Genomic DNA, 21,910 nt, shown 5'->3' on the forward strand with positions numbered 1-21,910 from the left:
GGATTCACCTAAGTGCTGTGTCAATGTTCTCAAAGTGTTTTGTTCGTAATGAGACATATCATGTGAAATGTTTTATTGATGTTATGGAGCATAACTGTAAGCAATCTGATAAAATACTGAAGCAAAAAAATGAAGTGGAATAAAAAAAAAATCAAAAAACAAATCAGATCAGACAAGAATCTTAAAACCTTAGAGTCCTTATAAATATTTTAGAGATTAAAAAAACAAAATAAACAAAGAATATCAATACTGTCATTACTCTCAGCACAGACCGATTTTTTTAAACACTATGAAGCCCATAATGGGCCAAAGCAACACTGCAATCAACAAAAACACGAACAACTTTTAGCATTGACAAGCTGAAGCTATTGTTACAAGAACTTATCCAATTTTCATTGCAAATACCCATCTCTAACATAAACAGGAAACACCTAATTAAAAATAGCCACAGATGGAGCATCAGTAGGTGAACTCTGCCCTGCTCAAACTCTTAAATGCATGTCCCAAAGGGCTCACAAAGCACAACTAAATTGCTCAAATTTTTTTTCTGGTTTCATCAATATCTGCAAGTCAGAGAGTTTGACGTCGGGTGCTGTCTGAGCTGATAGTGCTGCTTTGGGGGGCGGACGTGTAAGTGGGCACGCTATATTTTGTAAGCACTTCCTTAAACTGCGCCAGGGTGGCATCGGTCCGTATGCCTGTCGGGTCAAAGTGTGTACGGCTCACTCTGAACCCTGCCTCTGTGAGATACTGCAGAAATTTATTCAACCTGAGGGAAAGAGCTCAGTGTCAGATTAAAAAAATTCAAAGACCTGGTCAATTCCAATGACTTTTAAAATATTGCTCAAAATTCAGTTCAGTTCTTTTAAAGATATGCTGAGTTGTATACAATAAACAGCATCGGTGAAGTTTAAGTTAAAAATAATTTGCTCACTTTGCTTTCTTCTGTTGTTATTGATTTATATTCAATGATATAAGCAGGATTCAAGGGGCATCGTGACATTTTATATACTCTACATGGCCAAAAGTGAGTGGACACCAGAAGTGCTTGTTGAACATGGGCATTAATAGGGAGTTGGTCCTCCCTAGGCCAAATATTTTTTGAATGGTGGCCAGAAATGTGAAATTCCCAAAAAGCACATAAAAGCAGAATAAAAGTAATCCATACAACTCCAGTGGTTAAATCCATATCTTCAGAAGCAATATGATAAGTGTGGTTGAGAAACAGATCAATATTTTAGTCCTTTTTACTCTAAATTCTACCCAGTACGTGGCGGTATGCGCAATGAATACAAATAGCAAAAAACAAAAGAACAATGTGAAAGTTTATAGTAAAAAAGGACTTAAATGATCTGTTTCTCATCCACATCTATTATATCTCTTCTAAAGACATGGATTAAATAACTGGAGTCATATGGATTACTTTTATACTGCCTTTATATGCTTTTTGGACCACTTGCATTGAATAGACCAACAGAGCTGAGATATTCTTCTACAAATCTAAAGGGTGTAGCTGAATTAGCTGAACCTGTTAAATATAAAGGGGGGGGTTTGAATACTTTAGGCCATGTTGTGTAAGTGTACACCAATGCATGACAGTGTATGGAGAGATTTGTGGGAACTGACTTTGGCATGTTCATGCCACGGATGCTGTGCCGATGGATGCTGTAGTAAAACGCTGGATGCTCCAGAGATGTGTCTGATTTTATCTTCTTCAGCACATTCCCACAATCCTCTCCTGTGGTCTTTCTTTTCCCTGAATATAAAAAGTCAAAGATTTTTCAAAGATATTTTCTATTTACTCTATATATTTACAGTTGTGCTGAAATTGTGAAATTGTGGCATTGATTTTGAAAATATGACTGATCATGCATGTCTTTTATTTAAGGATAGTGATCATATGAAGCCATGTATTATCACATAGTTGTTTGGCTCCTTTTTAAATCATAATGGTAACAAAATCACCCAAATGGCCCTGATCAAAAGTTTACATACCCTTGAATGTTTGGCCTTGTTACAGACACACAAGGTGACACACAGGTTTAAATGGCAATTAAAGGATAATTTCCCACACCTGTGGCTTATTAAATTGCAATTAGTGTCTGTGTATAAATAGTCAATGAGTCTGTTAGCTTTCACGTGGATGCACTGAGTTGTTTCAAGGAGCACAATAAAACGATACTTGAACAAAAATGAGCTGCATGGTCGAGCTGCCAGAAAGAAGCCAATGCCACAAAAAAGCCCGGTTACAATATGCCCGACAACACCTTGACACGCCTCACAGCTTCTGGCACACTGTAATTTGGAGTGACGAGACCAAAAAAAGAGCTTTATGGTCACAACCATAAGCGCTATGTTTGGAGAGGGGTCAACAAGTATTGTGCTCCTTGAAACAACCACACCGTCTTTTTCCAGAGCAGCCTGTATTTCTCCAGAGGTTACCTGTGGGTTTTTCTTTGTATCCCGAACAATTCTTCTGGCAGTTGCGGCTGAAATCTTTCTTGGTCTACCTGACCTTGGCTTGGTATCAAGAGATCCCCGAATTTTCCACTTCTTAATAAGTGATTGAATAGTACTGACTGGCATTTTCAAGGCTTTGGATATCTTTTTATATCCTTTTCCATCTTTATAAAGTTCCATTACCTTGTTATGCAGGTCTTTTGACAGTTCTTTTCTGCTCCCCATGGCTCAGTATCTAGCCTGCTCAATGCATCCACGTGAGAGCTAACAAACTCTTTGACTGTTTATACACAGACACTAACTGCAATTTAAAAAGCCACAGGTGTGGGAAATTAACCTTTAATTGCCATTTAAACCTGTGTGTGTCACCTTGTGTGTCTGTAACAAGGCCAATGATTTCTGTTATCATTGTGATTTAAAAAGGAGCCAAACAACTATGTGATAATAAATGGCTTCATATGATCACTATCCTTAAATAAAAGACAGTTTTTTTTTTGCATGATCAGTCATATTTTCAAAATCAATGCCAAAATTTCACAATTTCTGCCAAGGTATGCCAACGTTTGAGCACAACTGTATATTATATTATGAAGTTTGTATTAATAATATTACTCTGTTCTACCACAAACCTATCTTAATCTGGGAATAATAAGCTACAAACATCTGCAGTTAAATCACATATATAAAATTTGTCAATGGATGAAGCAACAAAAGACCATAATTTTCCAGTACCTGACTGCTCAGAAGTATCAGCCTCTTCAACCTTCTGTAAAGTTTTTATTACCACACCACACTCCACTAGAGAAAAAAAGAAAGAGTTTCTGATTAATCACATCCAAACTGCATTAAACAATGGCTAGCAAGAAGCGTACTGAAAATTGATGTACTAAAACTCACACACCTTGGTTTGAGAGGGCAGAGTGTCCTGGGACAGGGGAAGGCTTGAGAGTGGTGCAGTCAGCCTCACAGATGAGGGTCTTCACCAGAGGCTGGATGTCCTCCATATTGTGATGCACTGCCGCCACTAACATCCGTCTCAGAAAACCAGTGTTAAACAGAGGACCAGCCCTGATGGACAAAAAAAAACAAAAAAAAAACAGCAAAGGGAGGAAAGAAGAGAGAGAGAGAGAGAGAGAGAGAGAGAGAGAGAGAGAGAGAGAGAGGTTTAATAATGATGAATTAAAGGAATGTTCACCCTAAAATTACAATTCTCTCATTATTTACTCACCCTCTTGCCATCTCAGATGTGTATGATTTTCTTTCTTCTGCAGAACACAGATTACGATTTTTAGAAGAATATTTTAGATTTGTAGGTCCATACAATACAAGTTAATGGGTGCCAACATTTTTACACTCCAAAAATCACATAAAGGCAGCATAAAAGTAATCCATATGACTCCACTGGTTTAATCCATATCTTCAGAAGTGATATGATAGGTGTGGGTGAGAAACAGAACAATATTTATGTCAATTTTTGCTTTAAATTCTTCCCCCTGCCCAGTAGGAGGCATATGAATGAAGAATTTATAGTAAATATTGACTTAAATATTGATCCATTTCTCACCCACACCTATCAAATCGCTTCTGGAGACATTGATTTAACCACTGGAGTCTTATGGATTACTTTTATGCTGATTTATGTGATTTTTGGAGCTTAAATATTTTGGCACCCATTCACTTGCATTGTATGGACCAAAAGAGCTGAGAAATTGTTCTAAAAATCTTAATTTGTGTACTACTGAAGAGAGAAAGTCACACACATCTGGGATGGCATGAGGGTGAGTAAATGATGAGACAATTTTCATTTTTGGGTGAACTATTCCTTTAATGAAGAATTTATGCATATATCTAGATGAATGAGTGATTTCAAGCATAGAAACTGCATAAATGATGTCATCTCACCAAAGTGGCCCAAGCTCTACTGCAGTTTTCCCTGGCATGCTCCCGTGGCACTGGCAGGGCAGCTGTCTGTACAGATTTTCTGTTGATGCAGTAAGCAGCAAGGTGATTATTTATGCTTAAAAAGACCAGCATTGCTGTTAATCAGCATATCTTATGTTTTAGAGGCTAGTGTCTCCACAAGGCTTCTTAAATAGCTTAACCAACAAGTCTTCATTGGTCAACTAGCTTCATCACAAAGACCATGCTGATTGCTCAGCATTCATTCCACCAGCTAGACCAGCATAAACCAGCCTGGACAATGAAAATTCATACTGGTCTAAGCTAGTCTCTTCAGCTGGCTAGAATAATGTGGTACAGCTTTGTTTGCAGAAGAGCCCTTTCACCTTCAACCATACTTCCTGGCTTGAGGAACACCCTTTCTTCACACCACTGGCAATGCAAGAGCTGACGCAGTTTCTTAGCAGACTCATCAGCCTGGGTGGGCCCTCTGAGCACACGCACCACCACAAGGACGAAATGCTCAAGAGCAACAGCTAACAGCAGCTCGATCCCTTTGTTGCACCGTGCAGCTGCTCTGCAAGAACATATATTAACAAATATATTTAAGACCATCGCAAGAAGCATTCTATCCACATCTGAAAAGGGACCCAGATAATCTTGTCCGATTGTGCAGTTTGCAAACTGTCAAGTACATAAAATAAATAGGTGATCCTACCTCGCTACTGAGGACAACACCATACGTGCTGCCAGTTCCCTGTAGTACTCGGTTCTGACGATCTGGCAGCCATAATGTCGAAGTGTCACATTCAAGGATTTGGAGTAAAGTGAGCCAGTGTCCGTGGATGTCACGGAGACTATGCCCAGATTCCGAACGTTCCGAAAAGCAGCGTCCAGATAGTTCACAGATGTTCCAAAGGGATCCAGGTGTCTGAATTAAGAGAATGCTGTGAGAACTTATTTGATAGGAACTTTTTAACCTTTTTTTTTTTTTTTTTTTTTAAACATGCAACGAAAGCTTGTCTTGTTTTTTCTTACTCACTTATGGGTTGTTTTTAAAGAGACCATTTATTTGGACACTCAAATGCGATCCTGGATCCACATCATAGATACATAGACATTACCCTATCCTTACCTTTAAACATAACCTATCACTAAAATTAGAGGGAAATGACAGATTGATAAATAATAATAATTAATTAATAATAATTCCTCACATTTATATAACACTTTTCTAGGCACTCAAAGCGCTTTACATAGTATAGGGGGAAACTCCTCAACCACCACCAGTGTGCAGCATCCACCTGGATGATGCGACAGCAGCCATAGTGCACCAGTACACTCACCACACACCAGCTATTGGTGGAGAGGAGAGTAGAGTGATTCAGGGACAGAGATTATTAGGAGGCCATGACAGATAAGGGCCAATGGGGGGAATTTGGTCAGGACACCAGGGTTACACCCCTACTCTTTACGAGAAGTGCCCTGGGATTTTTAATGACCACAGAGAGTCAGAACCTTAGTTTAACATCTCATACGAAAGATACCTAAAGTATAGTGTCCCCGTCACTGTACTGGGGCATTAGGACCCACACCGACTGCAGGGTGAGCACCCCCTGCTGGCCTCCCTAATACCACTTCCAGCAGCAACCTTAGTTTTTCCCCATAAGGTCTCCCATCCAGGTACTGGCCAGGCTTAACCCTGCTTAGCTTTAGTGGGCAACCAGGCAAGAGCTGCAGGCTACTGACAAAGATAAATCAAAGATTAAAAATCCTAATTTGGTTGATAGGAATGTATTTCCAGGACATTTATCCAGAAACATTTGCTACTTGGCAAAATGACCCGTTTCGACACTAAGCATTGTCATGTGCTTGTCCTTCGGACAAGTAAATTGATCATTCACTTGTCCGAATAAAAAAAGTTACTTGTCCGGAGACAAAAACAAAAGAAAGGATGTAAGGAATAAAAAAAGCCTCCATAATCATCATTCACACCTAATAGGGATTAAGAACACAGTGCAGAAAGACGGTAAATCATTACTCACCCTCAAGCCTATATGAATTTCTCTCTTCTGAGGAACACAAAATTTGAATTTTGACAGAATGTTAGTCACAGTCACTATTCACTGTCACTGCATCTTTTTTGTTTTTCTCCATAAAATAAAAGTGGATTGAGAATGAAACTAATATTCTCCCTAACATCTCCTTTTGAGTTCCACGGAAGATAGAAAGTCAAACCGGTTTGGAACAACATAAAGGCGAGTAATGATGACAGAATTTTTTACAATAGGGTTAATTAACATTAGATAATACATTAGCTATAATAAACTAACAATGAACATTATTTTAACTAAGATTGATAAATACAATTGTTCATTGTTAGTTGCATGAACTAATGTTAACATATACAACTTTTAATTTTAATGTATGAAAATGTATTAACATACTGTTTGTTGGAATTAACATTAACCAAGGATAATTAATTATATAAAAGTGGTGTTTATTGTTAGTTCATGTTAACCGATGTAGTTAACAAATGGAACCTTTTTGTAAAGTGTTACCAAATTTTCATTTTTGGGTAAATCAGCTCTTTGAAAGTACAAGCTCACCAGCTGCATTAAAAACGGCTGTTTAATATTGACAAAATGCATTGAAAATGTTAACAGATACAATCCTGAGAGAACCTTGCTGCTAAATCAGTTATGTTGTATATTCAAAACAGATATGCATATTAAAGATAGATAATATGTTTTCATTGTGTGTAATTTATTAATGTTATAGTATTAATATTATTATAATGTATACTGTTATATACTTATTAAAATTGACTGATTCACATGGCAGAGAAAATGCCTCGGATACATACATTAGATGGAGCTCTAGAAAGATGAGAGATGTAACGGGTGCATAAATCTGTTTTAAGCGTTTCTCTATATATTTATAGAGAAATATATATTTAAAATCTAAAGTTCAGTAAATATGCGCTTCCCCACTGCACGCGCTGCACGAGTGAAGGCAAAAGGGAGAAAGGGCAACGTGAAAGAGGGAATTTCCCGCATTTTGAAAGTGAAACATGCGGGAATGATTAAAATTGTGCTCAGTCCCTGCAATTGAGCTAACATTCATTATTGAGATTTTAGTCAGGCTGCCTGTCCTGTTGGGCAAGTAAAATTCTTTTTAACTTGCCCGTTCAAAATTTCCACTTGTCCCGGACAAGCGGACAAGTGTTAATGTCGAGCCCTGATGTATGCAGAATTATGACCAGCAATGCCTCAGTCTCTCACTCACATGTAGTCAAAGGGTCTGAGGTGCATGATGACATTGGCGTCCATCTTCACCACCTCCACAGAGGCAATGGGTGAGTCTGTGTCTCCGGTTCCTTCTAGCTGTCGGGGCGTGCGGTTCCCCTCCACTCGGATGTGGTTCAGATGACAATTCTCCTTAATCATCTTCACACAAGCTTCGTTTATGTCATTGATAGTAACCTTTACAGAGTTACGTAGATGCTTTGCCCACTGCAGACCCATTATACCTACAGAAAAATCAATAATGAAAATGTATATAAATATATACACAATATATTTACAATTGATCCTTTCATGATGATTAAATCAATCTGTGCAAAAACTGAGCAGTGTGAATTTCTTTGTTATCATCGTGAATTATCGGTTCTTCTTAGTGGATAGTCGATTTTCTTACCAGTGGCTCCAAAAGCATCAAGACATTCCAGTGGATTCCTCTCCTCTGCTAGAACCGCGAGAGAGCAGAATACGAGCTGCCTACAACATCACATAGAGACAATGTCTAATTTTAGTCAATAATTATAGTTAAATTGTGTGTAAATTACAAAAATAAAGACTTAAAGGTGCACTCAGTAACTTTTTGCTCGTGTCATCTTACAGTGACACCTAGTGGTGTGGATGCAGCATCATTCAAAATCAATAGTTTTCTGTTACAGATGCCATTGCAGAAATTCACAGTCAGACATGATTAATTTAATCCAAGAGTGAAAGTGTCCAATAACAAGATGGTTACTGAGATTAAGCGAGTAGTATTCAGCTGGTCATGTGATTCTTAAATGGCTGCCCCAATGACAGCACCCCTGCCCCATGTAGAATTAAACAGCTTTTATAAGGTTACTGATATGACTAGAGTCCTCATCTCATGAGCGATTATAATTTTATACATACGTTTCAAAATAACAATTAATTTCTTTAGGAGTAAAACTTTTTTAATGGGGAAAAAATTACTGAGTGTATCTTTAATGAAGAAATAAGGGTTTGCCAGACACTCCCCCTGTCTCTTATAGGTTGATAAACAGATAGTCCTGCCCCAAACTGATGTCATTGCATGAGCTAAGTAGCTGTGTTGGCCTGGCTGGATGCTCAAACAAACATAGCAATGCATTGAAAGCACCATAGATTTAACCTACCTGTTTGTTTTCATCTTGCGGCTGAAATAGGTGTCTGTCTTTTGGGGTGTGGTGTGGTTGGGCAGGAGCTGAACATTGGTGCCCAACTCTTTCATAATCTCATAGGCCTGTCCACCTGGGACTAATAGGGACATAATAAGAGAGAAAGAAGTAGAGATAATAATTTGCAATGAAACTGGCCAGTATTATAGCTTGCTGAAACTTAATTTGAGCCATTATTTTCACAAAAACAATCCCCTTATTACAACAGTGTTTCTGCTCAAGCCAACATGTACATTATTCCACATCAACAAATTGGCATCCAGTTTAGGCAGTTCTCTTTTAAAGACTATTGTCTCACCCTCTGCTGCCTTGGCAACACAAATGCAAAATTATTTATGCCAGTCAAGGACTTTGAAAACAAGGAAGCATCAAAACATTAAAGGATGCTACTCTAACAACATTGGCATAGTAAAGGCTCACCGGGTTCTTCGAAGGGTACATCAGAGCTGCCAGAGAAGCTGGCCTCTGTCTCACCCTTATTGATATGGCGTTTGAGATGACTGATCATGTCGGTCTTGCGAGCGATAGTGACAGAACAGACCACACAGTGGTAGTGAGCCACCAGTCTGCTTTGAGTCTGGAGATGAGACAAAAACCCACAAGAATAAGTCCATACCTAAGAATGATTTTTCAAGTTTTGAAGTAATCGAGCGGACTAAAATATAGAAATTTGTAAAGACCATGAGACAAACAAGCTGGGGGAAGAAATGCACAATAAATAATAAAAACGCTATACATTCTACAAATAATAATAAAGAGGCTTTCCTTGTCCTAACCTGGAAGTCAGACACACTAGTTTTTGGTTATTTGTTATCTTCAAATAAGTTACATTATTGTAAATTAATACAAATTATTATGATTCTCAAAAATGGTTGATTCCAAAATGATTCCCAAAGATTCTTAAAGAAATAGTTCACCCAAAAATGAAAATTCTCTACTTTTTTACTCACCCTCATGCCATACCAGATGTGTATGACTTTCTTTCTTCTGCAGAGCACAAATAAAGTTTTTATAAGAATATCTCAGCTCTGCAGGTCCATACAATGCAAGTAAATGATGACCAGAACTTAGAGGCTCCAAAAAGCACATAAAAGCAGCATAAAAGTAATCAATAAGACTCTAGTGGTTTAATCCATGTCTTCTGAAGCGATATGATAATTGTGGGTGAGTAACAGATCAATACTTAAGTCCTTTATTACTATAAATCTCCACCTTTGACCAGCCCCGACCAGTAGGTGGTGATATGCATGAAGAATGCGATACGCCAAAAAAACAAAAGAAGAAGAATGAGGAAGTAAAAGTGGAGATTTATGGTAAAACGGACTTAAACACTGATCTGTTCCTTACCCACACCTATTATATCGTTTCTGAAGACATGGACTTAACCACTGGAGTCATATGGATTACTTTTATGCTGTGTTTGTGTTTTTTGCAGCTTCAAACTTCTGGACACCATTCACTTGCATTTTATGGAACATCAGAGCTGAGGTATTCTTCTAAAATCTTTGTTTGTGTTCTGCAGTAGAAAGTCATACACATCTGTGATGGCATGAGGGTGAGTTAATGATGTGAGAATTTTCATTTGTGGGTGAACTATAATTTTTAAAATCATGATGATTATTAGATTCTTAAGAAAAAAGAGGCCATCACAGATAAGTGGAGAGATACTGAATCTCAGAGATCTAGTAATTTCAGTGATTTTCCACTACACACCAGCTCTTCCTTAATAGCGATATAATTTGGACTATTCTGCCATCGTATGGGTAAAATAATAACAGCTCAAATATGTATCTGGGAAGAAACGCTGTTGGATTTGGAAAGACACCACAAAATCCTGAACTTACCTGGTCAGAGCCTAGACTAGACTTGAGTTGTCTACAAGGCAGATGGCAGATGCACATCCTTTGGCCTGTGGAAGCATGAGAGGAACCAAAGTTTTTTTTTTTATCCTAGTGAATTCCTCACACACATATAATGTCTAATATCCTGCTTCACTCAGTCAATATCTTTCAAATGCTTGTTGAGTTAGAAACATAGAGAATAGAGTCTTTTGATCAACTTAATTTCAAATACCTTCAAATTCCACATAAACTTTCCAGTGCAAATTTTGCAGGTGTCGTCTAAGTTTATGACTGTAACAGGCCTTAAATTTCTCTTCTGAACACAATGGACATGATTTCCTCCCGGCTGTGGAAATCAATGAATATTTGTTAGCTTCAGAATTCAGATCCATGTGGAACATTTAACGACTGAGATACTACAGGTTTCTGTACCTCCATTCAAATCCACAAGCATCTCAAGACCTTCCAGTGTGGTTTGGATAGACACATGTCTCTCTGAAATAGAGACAGACAATATTAATTTCAATGATTTAACCATGTTGAGACACAGGGAGTGTAACAACCATCACAGGTTGTGATTCCACTTACCTGACGTGACAGTGGAAGATGTCTGTCCATTGCTGTCCTCTGTTTTCACTGGCTTAGAAGAGGCATCATGACTGGACATCTGTTCACTCTCCTCAACAGATTCAGTAAGCGTCTTACCAGTATCAGTCCCATTGTCTGTTCACAAATAGAGCATTAATTCACATGAAAAAAATGTAAAAAAAACTTTAGAATTTAGCTTACTCCAAAACAGGCCGTTTTCCCTCCCCCATTCAAATGATAATAAATAAATTAATTCTAAATATCAAACATTTTATATCATTATTTAATTGAAAATAAGTATATATTATACATTTAAATATAATTATATTATAATTAGATAACTATTTTATTAAATAATTATATTTTATTGTTAGCTTTCTTTTTCTAAAAAATAAAGTTTATAAAATCCAAAACACATAGTGCACCTTAAGGCTGAATTTAAATAATTACAGTGGAGCGCCGCCATCCGTTAGTCTATGCATATTTCCATAGAGCAGCCAATCCCGCTTTATGTGGCTGATGTTTCCAAGCAGAACGACCCTATTGCGGAGCTCCGCGGTAAGACCATTGCTATACAGTATATAGATCTAATTGTAATTTCCATCTAATTGTTAAACTCGGAGAATGCGTGGATTAATGCATTCAATGAAAATGCCAGTTCTTTGCCGAGATACGGAGTCGTTTTGAGCATTTACATTATTTACACCTAGGCCCTGTGGTGGAGCTCCGTGAGGAGGCCTATATTTACTTCAGCAGTTTTGAAGTCGTATTAGAAATATTTTGCATAAAAATACAAAATGTATAAATACTGAGTGTTATTTTAACAACCTAAAAAACACACTCGAGCCAACTAATCATAAATAAAACAAATAATTTTACCTTTCATATTGACGTCCTCCTGGTGAAGTTGCTCACTGCCCTCTTTGAGCTCCGCCATTTTTTCACAAACTAGCGTACGTAAAATGCGTTCTCAAATACTGCACTCTGAGCGTAGAGAGAGCGCACCAATCGTCATTAGATCTCAAGCTACGCAACCTCATAGAGCGGAAGTAGTTTCAGCAAGACAGCAGTGAATAACTTGAAGCAAAGAACGCTTGATTTGTCTATTTTTTTGTTGTCATTCAGTTTCTAATTCAGCAACATTTGCCCCTTTTCTGGTAGGTAAGCACCTTTCATTTTGAATCTGCAAAAAATAAAACAAAAACTTACTGGATACTGTAGCCTTGAATTCCAATTTCACAGTGTGAGATTTAAGGTTTATGCAGGACATGACAAATGTACTGTAAATATTCTATGGAAAGTTCGGTCACAAATGCTTTGTTGTATGCCAGAAAGCGTTTATCACATTTTAAATGACGAAGTTTCATTGTGAGGCAGTTCATGCTTAACCTTGAGTTGGTTGTTTTGATGTTTTCTCTGTCCCTCTCAAGGATGGAATGGATTTCTGTTTGGGATTTACTGATATGAAGCTCTTGGGAGAAACATAGTTTACTTTGCACTTAGTACTTACTAGAAATCACTCAAAAGTACTGCATTTTTGTATGAAAGGAACTAAATGAAATTATTATTATAGAATAAATCCATGTGTTAATGATAGAATCCATGGCTAGATGTCTGTGCTTGTCATGTTTTTTCCCTATTATTTTAAATTGTACAGTGTGATTTATTTTTTATTTATTTTTTTGTAAGTGTTGATTACAGATGTCAGCCTGGAATTAGTGCATTTCAAGCCGTATTGTAACTGCCATCTAGTACTAGAGTTTCTCTGCCGTCCTCCCAAAGGACTAACAAGCAGCTGAACTGTGGTTTTATTACAGAGTTTTCAAGATGTCTAGCAAGAAATCAAAGAAGAAGAAGCACAAAAAAGAGGGAAGAATCTCATCGAGCTCCTTGAGAGAAGATGATAGGAAGGTGAGGAACATAGCGTTTGCTTAAATTAGAACGAGTGGGTTTTGATCTAGTTATTCTGAACATATGATTTATGCAAGATTCATTATGTCAGTTTTATTTATCTTTTTTTAATACCGGATATATAGCCTAAGACCTGTTCAGTTCTAATTAGCATTTCACTTCTCATTTGTAAGTCACTATGGATAAAAGCATTTGCTAAAATAATACATGTAAATGCATTAATTGAAGGGGGGTTGTTTTGGTCACAGGAGAGAGACTCAAAGAGACTAAGCAGCCCAAAGAACAAAAATAAACATCGTCGTCGGCATGAAAGGTGAGTCTCAGGGCATAAAATAATGGATTGGAAGATGTCATACACTTTTTATATTGTAAGTGCAACTGACAACTTAGAAAATGTCTCTGTCATCTTTGCTGTTTTAGAGAATTTTTTATTTCAGTTACGGGTCATAAATAAGAATGTCTGAAATTAAGTAAGAAATGTGATTTTTGTAATCACGTTGTTTCAATACATTAAAAAAAAAAAACATTTAAACAATTTTCAACAAACAAACAAACTAAGAATTTACAATAAAAAATAAATAAGTACATAAATGAACATGTAAGAAGAAAACATTGTAGAAGTCAATGAAATATGACACCGGTGCATTTTTGCTCCCTGAATGATTTGCTAACTGAGCACTGTTGACTGTTCTGCTCTCCTGGCATGATTCAGGACCACAATAACCTCTCAGATAAGATACACACACTCACACACACAGGTGGCTTTTGCAGACCAATTATATCCCAGCAACTGTGCTTAATACTTAACAGTTTATCAAAAATTATTAGGAAAGCAGGATGTAACTTGTGCTTGTACACAGGCAACCATCTCGAATAATTACTTAACATGCAGATGCAAAATGTTCTTGCATAGAATAACTATACAGAATTAACCCTAACCCTAACTATCATATATGGGCTGCTCTGTGAATGTTCACAATGAGTGACAGGCAGAAACAGGGCTGTTATAGAGACAGGTGTGATATTTCACGATATTGCTCCTATTTCAGTGATATTAAGTGACAGGTAATAGAGGCGTTTTCTGCATGTCGTTTCATAAAAAAATTACAGCACATTCAACTTATTCAGAAAAACTTACTGAAGAATTTTTACTGTCATCATTCCCAATGTGTTGCAGTTCTGACAAAGATAAAAGGAGGAGGGCCACGGACTCCCAGTCAACAAGAAAAGACAGTCCCAAGAAAGAAAGACTGAAAAAAACAGATGTGGAAATAAGAAAGAGCAAGAAAGAAAGGTCCCCAGAAGGCAAAGCAACTGAGACTTCCAGGACAGTTTTCAAGTTGCCTGTCACAAAGGAGAAAGAGAGCGTAAATGCCAAAATGATGAAGCATGAAAATGCAAGTCCCCATATCTCAGGGAGAAGCTCCAATAGACACACTGCAACAAAACAGCCGTCTTCAAAGGAGTTGGAGGAGCAGAGACAAAAGCTGGTGTCGAGGAGATCTGCACCAGAGGAGCTCAAAAGTAGACCTTCGCAGGAGGATTCAACCCCTGAGGAACTCCAGGAGAAAAGGAGGAAGCTAATGAAGAGGTCATTATCACCAGAGTTTCATTCAGAAGCTAAGCGAAGGGACATCAAAAACCTGACCAGCAGTAATTTAGCACATACAGACTCGCAATCTAAAGTTCTGTGGGAAATAAGGAAGAAGTTGGTGGGCAGGAGGTCCAAGGAGATTGACCAGACTGTCGGTGCTAAGATGAAACCGAGTTCTCATGGTAAAACGGTGAATGACCACTCCAAAGAGGCTTTGCCAGTAGTGAAACATGTAGACACTGGAACTAAACTCAAATTACCACCATGTACTAAACACCATGTACAGTCAAATACAGCAACTAGTGCAATTTTAAGAGAAGAAAGACCATCCTCTGGTCCCATGCCAAAAGTCAATTTCAAGATTCCAAAGAAGGCCAGTGGTATTAAAGCTCAGACAAAAACAGATATTTGGAATGTAAATTTGGATTCTTCTGACAGCAGGACTCGATGTAATGTAGGTTCTCCATCTACATTGCTCATCTCGCAGCAAAGACAGAGGCCTCAAAAGGTTTCTGCTCAGACCTCTAATAAACCCTCGTCTCTGTGTTCATCACATTCTTTATATTTATCTCAAGTCCAGCAGCTGCAGACTGATAAAACAGAGGCCACGACACCAAGCAATACTCCATGCAAGGCAGAACATGTAAGTGTGTCATGTGATTATGCTGCGTTCCATTCAAAATTGGATGTGGGAAATTCCGACTTGATATCTCCACTTTCAAACAATAAAAGCATTCCATCGCACGATGCTCGGAAGATGACGTATAAGCTAACAAAACTGCTAGGTGTCCGATTGTCACTGGAGATGTCTCTAAGCAACCAAATTGATGAATGCTGCTGCAATATTGGCATTTGTTGTACAGGTGTACGATTAATCAAAGATAGTATAATATACCGTATTTTGAACATCTGTCACTGCAGACGTTTGCTAAATGGCTTTTATGATGGTGTAATGTAGGAACTTTGACTCACCAATGGATATTATTTATAAAAGTGAATGTTTATCATTAACTTTGTACATCTCTCTGGGCTCCTACATGTTTGCGTGATGTCATGCACCTGCATCTCAGCGAAATAGGAGTTGAAGATTTCTGCACAAGTTTTCAAGTTGGAATTCTGACTTCAAGGGGCATTCCATTGCACTTTTCCTAGTAGGAAGTTGGAAATTCCAACTTTCAGATTTGAATGGATGGAACGCAGCATTAGACCAACTTCATATGGTTTCAACACTTGTATGGTTTTCTCATGTTGTTGATGACATGCTGTTACATCCTGTGTCATTTTGTGTACTATTTTGGTGTTCTGTGCTCTCTCTCTCTCTCTCTCTCTCTCTCTCTCTCTCTCTGTCAGTGAGTGTCTCTGCAGTGAGTCTGTCTTAAGTCTCTGAGCATTTGTAAATTGATCACTCCACCTTACAGCAGGGATTTGGCTGGTCCTGATGCTATCGGTTTTAAAATGGCTCTTCTACATATAATATGCAATTTGTCGTGGTTCCAGGCTGGTTGCATTCCTCCACACTCTTCACTAGCTGGCTGGCCAACATTACCCTTAACTCCCTTATAAATCTTGCTTACAGTGACTATTTGTGGAATGTAACTTCTCCGCAATAAGATATGTGGGCGTGACCTGCCCTTTGGTCAATATCTTTTCCTAGATAGTGTTTGTTTTATAATTTTGGGCCTAGGTCACCCTGAAGTAAGAATATCAGAATATACAGGTGCATCTCAATAAATTAGAATGTTGTGGAAAAGTTCATTTATTTCAGTAATTCAACTCAGATTGTGAAACTCGTGTATAAATAAATTCAGTGCACACAGACTGAAGTAGTTTAAGTCTTTGGTTCTTTTAATTGTGATGATTTTGGCTCACATTTAACAAAAACCCACCAATTCACTATCTCAACAAATTAAAATATGGTGACATGCCATTCAGCTAATCAACTCAAAACACCTGCAAAGGTTTCCTGAGCCTTCAAAATGGTCTCTCAGTTTGGTTCACTAGGCTACACAATCATGGGGAAGACTGCTGATCTGACAGTTGTCCAGAAGACAATCATTGACACCCTTCACAAGGAGGGTAAGCCACAAACATTCATTGCCAAAGAAGCTGGCTGTTCACAGAGTGCTGTATCCAAGCATGTTAACAGAAAGTTGAGTGTAAGGAAAAAGTGTGGAAGAAAAAGATGCACAACCAACCGAGAGAACCGCAGCCTTATGAGGATTGTCAAGCAAAATCGATTCAAGAATTTGGGTGAACTTCACAAGGAATGGACTGAGGCTGGGGTCAAGGCATCAAGAGCCACCACACACAGATGTGTCAAGGAATTTGGCTACAGTTGTCGTATTCCTCTTGTTAAGCTACTCCTGAACCACAGACAATGTCAGAGGCGTCTTACCTGGGCTAAGGAGAAGAACTGGACTGTTGCGCAGTGGTCCAAAGTCCTCTTTCAGATGAGAGCAAGTTTTGCATTTTATTGGAAACCAAGGTCCTAGAGTCTGGAGGAAGGGTGGAGAAGCTCATAGCCCAAGTTGCTTGAAGTCCAGTGTTAAGTTTCCACAGTCTGTGATGATTTGGGGTGCAATGTCATCTGCTGGTGTTGGTCCATTGTGTTTTTTGAAAACCAAAGTCGCTGCACCCGTTTACCAAGACATTTTGGAGCACTTCATGCTTCCTTCTGCTGACCAGCTTTTTAAAGATGCTGATTTCATTTTCCAGCAGGATTTGGCACCTGCTCACACTGCCAAAAGCAACAAAAGTTGGTTAAATAACCATGGTGTTGGTGTGCTTGACTGGCCAGCAAACTCACCAGACCTGAACCCCATAGAGAATCTATGGGGTATTGTCAAGAGGAAAATGAGAAACAAGAGACCAAAAAATGCAGATGAGCTGAAGGCCACTGTCAAAGAAACCTGGGCTTCCATACCACCTCAGCAGTGCCACAAACTGATCACCTCCATGCCACGCCGAATTGAGGCAGTAATTAAAGCAAAAGGAGCCCCTACCAAGTATTGAGTACATATACAGTAAATGAACATACTTTCCAGAAGGCCAACAATTCACTAAAAATGTTTTATTATTGGTCTTATGATGTATTCTAATTTGTTGAGAGAGTGAATTGGTGGGTTTTTGTTAAATGTGAGCCAAAATCATCACAATTAAAAGAACCAAAGACTTAAACTACTTCAGTCTGTGTGCATTGAATTTATTTAATACACGAGTTTCACAATTTGAGTTGAATTACTGAAATAAATGAACTTTTCCACAACATTCTAATTTATTGAGAAGCACCTGTAATATATAAGCAGCAAAAACCAGACTAAGCTTTTTTGTTGGTCTCCCAGCCTGGTCAGGTCTGTTGACTGGTTTTAGACTTTTACCTCAGTGAAAATTGTACCATCAGAAGTTTATCCAAGGGGGTTTTCCCTCTCAAACTCCATATGGTGACACATACTTAAAATATTTCTTCTCATACTCCACCTAAGCACCTATATTAGGAACAAAGTCACAGTGTGTCATCAAAGTTTTTCACTGATAGATGGTGACTGGCTCATCGCATATATAGGTCATTCTCCAAAAATGTTGACTTACCGATTTTCAGTTCAGTTTAGTTCAGTTCTCACCCATAAAAGCTTATTCATAAAGGACAACTTGACTGTTGTTCTTTATTTGTATTATTTAATTTTCTTCCACTAATTAAACAAGGGTTGTAACACCAGTGACAAATTCTCTAAAAAGATTAATTTTCTAAGATAGTGTCAGTAGCATCACAAAACACACCACTGATCAGACTAAAATCAATAAACCATGTGTAAAAGGGAAAGTAGGAGGTGAGAACTGGCTTTACAACATCAATAATCATTTAATGATTAACTTAAACAAAAAAGACAAACACATGCCGGGCAGCTGCCCGTAACGCTCTCTCTCCGGAACTGCCGCCTCTGGTGGCCTTTATTCCTCTTGAGGGCTTGATTAGCCTGATTAGGGTCCGGGTGTGCAACATCACGACCCGGCCCCACCCTCCTCCCTGCCACACCATACTATTAAATCAAAATATATATATATTTTTTTAATAAAAATATTTCACATAAACATTAAAGGGGTCATGACACGAGGAACCAAATTTTCCTTGATCTTTTGACATTTAAGAGTTCATTGTACTTTAAAAACATACTGTAAGTTTCAGAACTCACTGTGAAAAGAGCATTTGTTGAAACCAAGCTGCCAAAACGACTCATTCTCAACTTCCTCCACATTGTGGCACACTGTGGTATACCTCTGATCTCTTCCACAACAACACATCAACACCTGCTTTACCTTATTACTTCCGTAGCCCCACCCGAAATGAGTAAAAAAAAAAAAAAAAAAGCATAAATAACTGTAAATGAATGCCATAGAAGTGGTGTACTAGATGAAGGGGATAAGGTTTAGTTTTTTCAGGCAATGGGTAAATTGAAATATATTTTCTAAAAAATGTGTAAAACAATTTAGTCAAACCATTTCATATTAATTAATAAAAGGTTAGGTTATAAAATGATGCCTTTTAAACGGGGTTTCTTCACTATTTGAAATCTTTTTCATGAATAAAAATGCAAGGAACATGTTTGTCATCATATTTTGATAATGACCTATATGACACAGTGAGTGAAACATGCATTGTTTGTTACAAATATGCAAAGAAAACACAGGTTAGGTAATCCCATCGTCATGAGGACAACATTCATATTTTTTTAATAAGAAGTAATGTAAAATACTTACAAATTTAAAGTATTGCCTCAATTCACTCACAGGTGAACTGTTATTTAAAACCATTTATCATCTTGTAATCATTTAAAATTTTGTAATCATTTAAAACTAGCCATTCGTTGATTTTGCCCGTGTAAGGGAACTCTTAAACAAGGTAAGTTTGAGCTATTTCATGAGCTTGTGTTGTTTGAAGATTATCAGTGCTACAATTAGCTATGCAGTGCTGTCAGCATTTTGTCAATCGCAACGTTTTGTGGCTCAGATGTGCTTCATGGAATGGGCAGAAAGTTCCACTGTGTAATGTACATATTCAGTCTTATGGTCCTGTTAAGGTTGCTGTTAGTTTTCAATGGCATGTCAAATGCTTTGATTATATGATTCATCCCATATAACTAAATTTAATATATAACTGTATCTGTCAGAAAGTTTTCTGCCAGTAAAGAAGTCCCTGTCGCTGTCCTCTACCATTGGTGCTGAAATTGACCTGTCGCAAGGTGACACTTGTCAATGAGCAAAAACAGGACAGTACCCTTTCTTGCTGCATAACCTCTGCTGTAATCAATGAAAATTTAGCAGAGAAACCACTATTACTTCCTATCTCTGGTTCAGATCCGTACGTGATGCTTTCTGACCTGTATGCAATTGATTGCACTCTCTGAAACCAACTAAATGATTCACACCCCTGACAGAAAGTTCGCTTTGCATCATTTTCAGGTTTTTGTTGGTTTGATTTCACTGCCAGCTGATTTTTCTCTCTAGAATGGGTAATCAGCAAATAATGCAATGGGCTTTGATTATTAAAGAATTGTATCTAAAAATCTGTGACAAAAAGGGTAAGGATAATATATAAGTGGACACTTTGTCCAGTTTGATTTGGGGGGGGGTATTACATCATGTGTTATTTTGTGTAGGCCTACTATTTCACTCTGCATTCTGTGCTATCTCTCTCTCTCTCTCTCTCTCTCTCTCTCTCTGTCTGTCTGTCTCTGATTCCTTAAGAGCCATGTGAGGTCACATCCACACTAATACATTTTCATCAGAAAACACATTGATTTTGCTACATTTAGACCTCTCATCCACACTGGAACCGCATTTTCCTCCACTGAAAACAGACTATTGAAAACACTCTCCATAACTGCATACTTTGGGAAATTAAGGAGTTTTCAAATACTGGATTAGTGTGGACATGGTCTGAATTTCTTTTAACCATTCTTTTGTACCGTTTCAGATAATTCCTCAGAAAGATGCAGAGACCTTTGACTGTGACCATGAGGTTAGCATTGTGCCTCTGCTTTCAGAATGTAATGTTGTGTGTATCTTGTCTGTATGTTTCTCATTCTGTTTCATTTACTTTTTAGATGCAGCTGGTCGAGGAGCTGCATCTGGCACGCTCAGAGAGGCGTCTAGTGGTTAACTTGGTGGAGAGCTGTGGAGAACTGACCTGCATGGATATTGACCCTCCAGAAGAGGGTGTCAGCATGATGTTCAGTAATGTCAACTATAATAAACTCAAAATATCTTATTGCTGGAATGACAAACTGTGCAGTATAGTGTCTGTGTGTGGGATTGAATGTGAATTTCTTTCTAACTCTGCACAGATGAAGAACAACATAAACAGGACCTCCTTATCGTCCTGGATACCAATGTGCTCCTCAGCCACCTGGACTTTGTGAAGAAGATAAGGTCACATGGTCTTGGTGGTAAGATGAGAAGGGTGGAAAAGCTAGTCTTTAAGGTAGTTCACCCAGAAATGAAAAATCTGTCATTATTTACTCTGTGGAACAAAAAAAAGAAAAATGTTGAAGAATGTACACGCACCTCATTCCCATGCAACAACTGTTTGTAATGACCACAGAGCTCCAAAAGGGAAAAAAAAATACGATTTGTGCACTATATTCCAAGCCTATTCCAAGATAGCTTTTTGTGAGGAACTGATGAAAATGTAAGTTATTCAAAATTCCTCCTGTTGTGTTCCACAGAAGATGTCAGCATACGGGGTGAGTACATAAGGGTGAATAAATGATTAGAGAAATAACATTTTTGGTGAACTATTCCTTTAAGATGTATCAATCCACACATAATGAGTATCCATACCCTTTTTTACCTATCCATATAAAACAAACATTTTGAGAAATGTCCCCTCCTTTCTCAATCTAGCGCTGGGGTTTCCCACTTTGCTGATCCCATGGGTGGTTCTGCAGGAGTTGGACTCTCTGAAGAGTGGTAGACTCTCCAGTAAGGTGGAAGACAAAGCCAGGCCAGCTGTCCAATACATTTACTGCTGTTTGAAAAACCAAGAGCCCAGACTAATGGGCCAGTCAAGCTGTCTGTGAGTGAACACTCTCTTATCCTGAGATGCATCAGTATTTTCATCTGCTTTCTTTTCAGGACTTTAAGGAA

General features: G+C 38.1%; 2 protein-coding genes across 2 annotated transcripts in view; one reads left to right on the plus strand and one right to left on the minus strand.

Annotated features, from left to right (window-relative positions):
- Positions 1-58: 58 nt before the first annotated feature.
- trmt1l (tRNA methyltransferase 1-like) lies at positions 59-12,199 on the minus strand. The gene is made up of 16 exons (XM_051655725.1): positions 12,142-12,199; positions 11,263-11,397; positions 11,107-11,169; positions 10,907-11,020; positions 10,678-10,742; positions 9,254-9,410; positions 8,792-8,912; positions 8,059-8,138; positions 7,648-7,891; positions 5,078-5,290; positions 4,746-4,936; positions 4,363-4,441; positions 3,362-3,528; positions 3,193-3,258; positions 1,627-1,756; positions 59-769 (listed from the first exon to the last, which is right to left on the minus strand). Exons 1-16 carry the CDS (start codon positions 12,197-12,199, stop codon positions 571-573), a joined length of 2,082 nt encoding a protein of 693 aa, XP_051511685.1. The 3' UTR covers positions 59-570.
- A 91-nt stretch (positions 12,200-12,290) lies between these two features.
- LOC127416395 (transcriptional protein SWT1-like) overlaps positions 12,291-21,910 on the plus strand; it is a 43,110-nt gene continuing 33,490 nt past the window's right edge. The window contains exons 1-8 of the mRNA XM_051655736.1: positions 12,291-12,419; positions 13,080-13,173; positions 13,422-13,486; positions 14,351-15,410; positions 20,739-20,783; positions 20,869-20,998; positions 21,115-21,210; positions 21,668-21,835. Coding sequence (XP_051511696.1) covers positions 13,090-13,173; positions 13,422-13,486; positions 14,351-15,410; positions 20,739-20,783; positions 20,869-20,998; positions 21,115-21,210; positions 21,668-21,835 — 1,648 coding nt within the window. The 5' untranslated portion in view covers positions 12,291-12,419; positions 13,080-13,089. The remainder of the gene's footprint in view (positions 12,420-13,079; positions 13,174-13,421; positions 13,487-14,350; positions 15,411-20,738; positions 20,784-20,868; positions 20,999-21,114; positions 21,211-21,667; positions 21,836-21,910) is intronic.

The sequence above is a fragment of the Myxocyprinus asiaticus genome, chromosome 25 (genome assembly GCF_019703515.2).
Source record: "Myxocyprinus asiaticus isolate MX2 ecotype Aquarium Trade chromosome 25, UBuf_Myxa_2, whole genome shotgun sequence".
In the NCBI taxonomy this organism is placed as follows: Eukaryota; Metazoa; Chordata; class Actinopteri; order Cypriniformes; family Catostomidae; genus Myxocyprinus; species Myxocyprinus asiaticus.